The sequence below is a fragment of the Stegostoma tigrinum genome, chromosome 24 (assembly GCF_030684315.1).
Source record: "Stegostoma tigrinum isolate sSteTig4 chromosome 24, sSteTig4.hap1, whole genome shotgun sequence".
In the NCBI taxonomy this organism is placed as follows: Eukaryota; Metazoa; Chordata; class Chondrichthyes; order Orectolobiformes; family Stegostomatidae; genus Stegostoma; species Stegostoma tigrinum.
In genome coordinates, this window is record NC_081377.1 from 38690051 (window position 1) to 38697327 (window position 7277).

At 42.3% G+C, this 7277-nt stretch overlaps 1 protein-coding gene across 1 annotated transcript; it reads right to left on the reverse strand.

Moving 5' to 3' along the window:
- Nucleotides 1–608: 608 nt before the first annotated feature.
- On the reverse strand, nt 609–6741 carry LOC125464831 (CCN family member 2-like). The gene is made up of 5 exons (XM_048557652.2): nt 6557–6741; nt 5647–5869; nt 3835–4086; nt 3274–3485; nt 609–2208 (listed from the first exon to the last, which is right to left on the reverse strand). The coding sequence occupies exons 1-5, from the start codon at nt 6611–6613 to the stop codon at nt 1909–1911; spliced, it is 1044 nt and encodes a 347-aa protein (XP_048413609.1). The 5' UTR covers nt 6614–6741; the 3' UTR covers nt 609–1908.
- Between the last annotated feature and the right edge of the window lie 536 nt (nt 6742–7277).

Sequence of the window (7277 nt, forward strand, 5' to 3'; positions counted from 1 at the left end):
AATTGTGATGCTGTTCCTATAAAGATTTATACTGAGTTTTAATCACCATCTGTTGCCTTAAGGATTTCTGAATTATAACACAGCTCCTTAAGAATCCAGTGTAAGCCTTAATCATGATCCTACATTGTTCATTAGCTGGACTGGTGAATGAAATATGACACTGTCCCTTTAAGAAGCTGGATGGGCATAAATTGTAGCACTGCTCTCAAACATTTAGTTGCACCTCTTGAGACAATCTTTTTATGTTGTTGCTGGTGAGGAATTCACTAGTCAAAGCATGTCAAAGTACAGATCCCAGAATGAATACCAGTGGAATTCTGCAGATTACACCTGTTTAATTAGACTGTATATCATTGGGGACCATCCCATTTCTCGTTATCTGGTTAAATCATATTCCTGTTTCTGTCACCATGCAAATAGTGTTTATACTTGAAGTTTGGTAGAAGGCTCAATATGTAGCAAGTACTGTCATTAACATGCACACCAACACCACCCATCCCCAAAACATCTTTATTACTCATTTATAAATAAAAAGGATCCAAAATAAATACAGACCATTTATATAAAAAATAGATTTTTTTATTCTAAAGTACAAATATTTACTTCATTGCCCACCTTACAGAAGCATCTTCTATAAAAACTGCTACAATCAAAAATAGTGAGTGACAATATATTATAATATAAAACTGTACACTTGTATTTACAATATTTACAGTTACATGATTATGAGAATGTTAAAATGATGCTTTCTTGCATTGATATTTTGGAATTCACATGAGACAGTATTGATCAGATGGTGTCTGGGCTGGTTCACTATTCAAAAGGATTAGGATGGAAACAGATTCAAAGGGAAGTTTTTATCTATCACTCCATCTGGAACACTAATGCATTACTCTATATAATAAAACCCATTGTATTGTGAGGTGATCAGCACTGATGTTAGAGCTCTTTTATTTTTTGAATGTGCACCACCAGCAGAGAGATGAGCCTGTACATAATGGACAATCATGGGGAGCATCTCAATGATTTTCCATTGCCTAATGCAGCAGCTCATCTATAGCTTTGTAGAAGTAATCCTCTGGTCTCACATTGAGCTGTTCATTTATTATTAGGGCTCATTACATGAACCTAGGCACTATGCTTGGGGGCATTAGCATGCCAATAATCAGATCAGTATGAAGTCCTTTTTTTCTCAGTAGTTCTATTGCAGTTAAGGTCAGGCAATTTCATAGAATCCCTACAGTGTGGAAACAGGCCCTTCAGCCCAACAAGTCCACATCAACCCTCAGAGCATCCCACCCAGACTGCTCCCCCTAATCTACGCATCCCTGAACACTCTGGGCAATTTTGCATGGCCAATCCACCTAGTGTGCACATCTTTGGACTGTGGGAGGAAACCGGAGCATCCGGAGGAAACCCACACAGACACGGGGAGAATGTGCAAACTCCGCACAGAACCCTGGTGCTGTGAGGCTGCAGTGCTAACCACTGAGCCACTGTGCTACCTATTTGTGTGAAAAAATTGATAGTTTATATAGTAGAGTTATATAGTAAAATAATAGTAGAGTTTATCAAGTGAAGTTTCAGCATTTACCTGTAATTTGTACTCCTATATTCAAAATGTATCACTGCACTTCAGGGCTCTGGAAGGGAGCAATTCAAAAACAATTTGGACCAATGCAATTGGGTGAATCTTAAAATTCACTTTCAGCAAGACTGCATTTTCAAACATTTGATTAGTCAGAAATGGATAATGTTCAGAACAAAGTATTTATGGATATGAGCTGGTTTATAATCCACCTTTCCTTGGTGGAGAAAGAGTATTGTAAATCACTGCAGATATCAATTGAATCTAAAGACAATGGTACAGTGCTTTTACAGGTAGTCAACTGTGGGAAACCTTTGCTCTTATACAGCATAGTCACCAATCATTCTCCTGTAATATGTTGACATAAAAATGTCATTGTCAGAGGGACAGTCATAGTGACAGGAACAGGTCTTGATAAACATCATCTTCTTCTTGATAAGATCTCCCTCTGGACATTTGAATTCCACATGTAGAGTGCTGGTGGAGTGAGGGGTGCAGCATCTCCCATCAGTACAGACTCCACAGAACTTGGGTCGATAGGATCTCGTGCTGGTACAACCAGAAAACTCAAACTTCATTGACTTGATTGGCCTTGGAGTGCGGACACACTTTTTACCTTGCTGCAAAAAGAGGAGGAAACAAATTAGAAATAGCCAGGGGGCATGTTAAGGCAAGTACAATGAGCATCAACTCATGACAACTGGACCAAATTCCATTGTCAAAGCCATTCCTGTTTCTAAGACACATCATTCCCCTTTCAATTCTGAAAGTACTGACCCCTGCTGGTGAATCAGCTCAACAGCCACCCCCTCAATTCTTCGTCTGAAATTGCTTGCTCTTCAATGACCTGAAGCCCTGGCATATATTTGCCACTCCCCCAGGCTGGGAGGACCAAGATCAAAAGTAGAGTCAATATTCCAGGTCCAGTAACCCTTCAGAGAACAGGACCCACTGAAGGGTCACTGGACCCGAAACATTGAGTATTGTCCCTCCACAGGTGCTGCCAGACCTGTTCAGTTTTCCCAGCAATTTCTGTTGTTTGATTTCTAGCATCTGCAGTTCTTTGCTTTATTCCCCCCCTTCCTGAATTATCCAGCTGTGGCACATTTTATCGTGTCACAGTAGGAGATGTTAGGATTCTGCTGTCAACATATTTTGCACAAAGATTGATATTTGGTTGTAAAACACCCAGGTGAAAACTAAAAATAAAAAAAAAGGGAATACAAGCACATCTAAGCAACTGGTAATTTCTTCCTCAGTTTTGTATTCAATTGTAGTGCTGCCACATCATTTCCAGTGGAGATCGGACAATTCAGCACAGGATTTATCAGCCAAAAAAAGCAATATTGGACAGAAGTGAGTATTTGAATAAAGTTGCTAATCAGCTGTGATTTTACTGCATGGGGTAACAGACTCAAGGGATTAAACAGTGAATAGCCTACTCCTAGATTCTGCACAGACAAGAATGCCCTTGGAACTTTGCAGGTTTCCTGACTTAGTGCCATATTAGGCAGTAATTTTGAATTAGAGGAGAATGAAAGCAAATTATAGATCTTAATATAAAATTGTACTCGTATTTATTGCACAGGTTTCAAAATAAACCAACAATTAAAATACTGACATAAAGCAGAGGGCGTTCCTCCGTGGTAGACTGTTAAACTGACATGTTGTGAGGAGTTGAATACCTTGATACTTTTCTCGAGATGGGCGCCACAGGGCCGGACCATACACAGCCTGCTCTGCTTCTCCAAGCGGCATTTCCTATTGTCATTAGTTACTCTGGTGGAAAGCCCCATTCCACATGATCTTGAGCACGCACTCCAGTCCGTGGTTTGGACAATGCAGTTATCACGGACCTGTGTTGAATCAGGGCCAAAAATAGCTTCTTGCCTATAAACTGAAAAGTTTAAAAACAACATTTAAGAGGTAGGGAAACTTCATGGACATTCAAACCTTTAACAAAAGGTCTTAATAATGATTTAACAGATTCCTTGCATTAAAGGACTTTAATGAGTGACATAATCATCACTACTAATCCAAGCAAAGCACATTCCAGTAGATGGTTTGCTCACTAATGTAAACCAATCTATTTCTCCCCATCATTTCTATTGAGTCTATTAAATATTTACTTGTGAATATTATTAAGAGCTATATCTCCACAACAAAGGATGCCATGGAAGCGATTCAGCTGGGGAATGATTGCTGGAGAAAGTGAGAACTAATTTTAGTGAAGGATTAACTCTTACCAGCCATGGCTGCATTGAAGGCAGAGTGATCCCGACGCTGGTCACAAACCCACTCCTCACAGCATTTTCCAGGGATCTTCACTCGTCTGGGTGCAGGACAATCCGGGCTTGGCAGACGTACATCATCCATACAAAAAGGGACGCAGCCAATTGCCCCGTCCATGCAGGTACATTGGTATTTACAGCTGGGCTGGAAGGTCTCTCCATTCCTGTAGATCACTCCTCCCAGGTCACAGGTAGCTCCCTCCCTGGCTAAAAAGACAATTAAAACTGGGAATTAGAAAAAGAACAAACACAAACAGAATTTGCTGGAGAAACTCAGCAAGTCTGGCAGCATTTGTGGTGAGAGAAATAGTTAACAGTTTGAGTCAGGTGATCCATAAAAACACTTTAACATTCAAAATTCCTCTTGAAGCAATAAAGGTCAGACTCAATATTCACTCCTTTTCATTTCATGCTGCTGGTCGTGGAGAATGTTCCTAACATTTTTTAAGTGTTTATTACACTTGAACCTGTCAGAGTCCAATGCCAACTCAATAATTAGTCTGCTACTTGCAACACCAAGGGAAATGTTAAACATTAACACTTGCTACCTCTCAGCAGAATCAAAGCAAAGCCTGTAACTTTAAAATGGTAGCATAGTCAGGAAGTTCACATTAATTTCATTGATACAAGCAGGTAATCTATGTATTTTCCAAACAGACCGCTCAGATGTTATTACACAAGGCAGATGGAACTTGAACCCTGGCTCTCTTGTTCCAGAGGTAGGGACACGGCCCCTACACAAGCACAGCAGCTCTCCATCAGGCAATCCAAGCTGACACTGCAATAACGTAATGAGCAAGAGCTGCACTTTGAGAGGCACTGATTATCAACTAAGTGGATAAACACAGACCTCCATCCATCCTCAGGTGCAAAAGAAGGCTTACACATAGAAAGGTGGGTGTGGTCTCTCCAGTGTCATAGCCAATATATCCCTCAACCAACCATTAATTTGAAAACAAATGCTGAAAATCTAAGTATGAGGAGAAAAAGATGTTGACTGGCCCACTGAGTTTCTCCAGCAGTTTCTCTAACAAGCAATGCCAGAGAAACTCAGCAGGTCAGAGAAACAGATCATTCAAGAGTTCTGAAGGAAGATCACTGGACCTGAAATATTAACTTGGCCTCTCAGCACAGCTGCTGCCAGACCTGCCGAGTTTCTCCAGCTATTTGCAATTTTGTAATCTTTCAGGTCTGTGGCTCCTTCAGCAGAATGCAGAAAATAGCTTTCTTCTGCTGCCAGACCTGCTAATTAGTCATGGCATTCACTTAGGGCCATACATTCAGAGAAAAGAAAACTGTCTATAGCAAGGAAAATAAAGCTCTTTGACCCTTCTTGAGCATGTGCCACGCAAAAACAACTACTTCACGATTGTAATCCCACTTCCCATCCATGATGTAATGTTATAATGATGTTTGGTTATCCATTATTGAATGGCCGTTTGTGGGAGCGTGCTTCGCCGGCAAATTAGTTCATGAGTCTACATTACAAAAGTGATTATAATTTTATTTCTGAAGAAGGGTCTAGGCCCGAAACGTTAGCTTTCCTGCTCCTATGATGCTGCTGGGCCTGGTGTGTTCATCCAGCTCTACACCTTGTTATGTCGGATTCTCCAGCATCTGCAGATCCTACTAGCTTTGAAACAATTCACAAACGTCTGGGGTGTCTAAGCAAGTAAAAGACACTATAAATAGCCACCACTTCCTAATGGGAAGGAGTGAAAGCGCCCTTTTACTTCAGGCGTGTTGTCAGGTACGGCAGGAACTTACCCACGCAGATGCCAGCTTGCTTGCTGGAGAGTGTGGGCGGGTGGCAGTACAGCCCTTTGTGTTGGTCACACGGCTGCCCGGAGTCACACACATCGCCCAGTTGCCTGGCGCAGACCTTACAACAGCCGCAGCTATCAGTCAGTAGACTCACCCCAGCAGGGCAGCTGGAGGGTCCCGGGGGACAGCGGCAAGGGAACTCACAGTCCTCAGCCCCCACTCCGGCCTGAATAGGATAAAAACAACACACACACTTAGTTCAAAGTGTGATGGTGCCGGTGAAAATTTGAAACAAAGTTTTACATCTTAAATTCTCATCTATTCAAACAGACACGCAAATTATCGGAAACAGAAACCCACTTGGATTATTTGTCCCCTCTAAAGTGACAAAATATGGAACATAATGACATCTAAAGGAAGTACGCGGCTTTGTGTGCATTTAATAAAACCTGGTTATTTGCATGAATTTTGCAAAATTGCTGCATCCAAACCATTTCTTTTTAAACATTGTGTAAAACGATATCCCGGTCTTTGAGGCAGTTAGATGCACAAGTTCACCAGGGGGACAAGAATCCAGCATCTGCAGTTCCTACTATCTCTACAAGAATCAGAGGCAATTTGTTTGACAAACCTGACCACCTCTTCCCCACCACCCCCCCGCTCCCCCCACTTGGGAGACAGCGACACTAAACGGTGGTTAAAAATCTGAGGAGTTTGAGCCCCTTTTAACGCAATGCTCGGAAACCTAGTGCTGGACACAGGGGCGGTGGCGTACAGTGGGAGCTGCGATCATCGCCAATATTGCCCTCCGCAACATCCGAATGTGTGAGCTGCTGCCACCCGTGGTCGATCAGCCGGTTAGTGAGGGAGCGCCCGCGGGGCAGCGCTGATACTGAAAGGAAACTGAACCTACCCAAGACCAAGAGAGGACAAGAAACAACGCTAGACATCGGCAGAACGTCAAATCCATTTCACCAGACACTGCCTTTTTCCCCTAAAAAGGAACCTAATGTGTTTCTGTTTGATGTCCCGGTTTGCTGCAGCCAGGAGGTAGTTTCTGATTTCTTCAGCACTGACCGAATGGATTTCAATCCAGCTCCTCCGACTCTGCAGCAACTCAGTAACTGCGTCTCTTTATGTAGCCGCTCAGAGGGCGGGTCACCGCCGTTTCAACAACATCCCGAGCGGCCACCATGTGGCCACATTCCTCTTGGATGTTTCCAATTCCTCATTTCCAAAAAGCGGTTTCAGATGAAACCGCCAGCCGAGAAGACATTACCTGAAATATTTGTGGTGTTTCTTCAAAAGGAGGAACCCACTTCAACGCAATGTTTCCTTCACACCTCACCTTTCAAAACCGATTACACTGCGGTGATTTTCCGTTTTTTTTAGAAAATAAAAGGAAGCTCTGTTGTGGTGGAAGCAGAACTGGTAACAGTTTTCAAAAGAGAAACCGGTAAAGGTTTGTAAAAGATCCATTTAAAATGTATGGGGGCGATGGGACTGAAAGGATCACTGTATTGGAGAGTCAGTACATGTGGATGGGCCAAATGTCTTCCTTTTTTGCAGTACGATCACGTCAACCTATCATGCAATAACACTTTGCTTGTCAAATATCTGAACTGAACTGAACT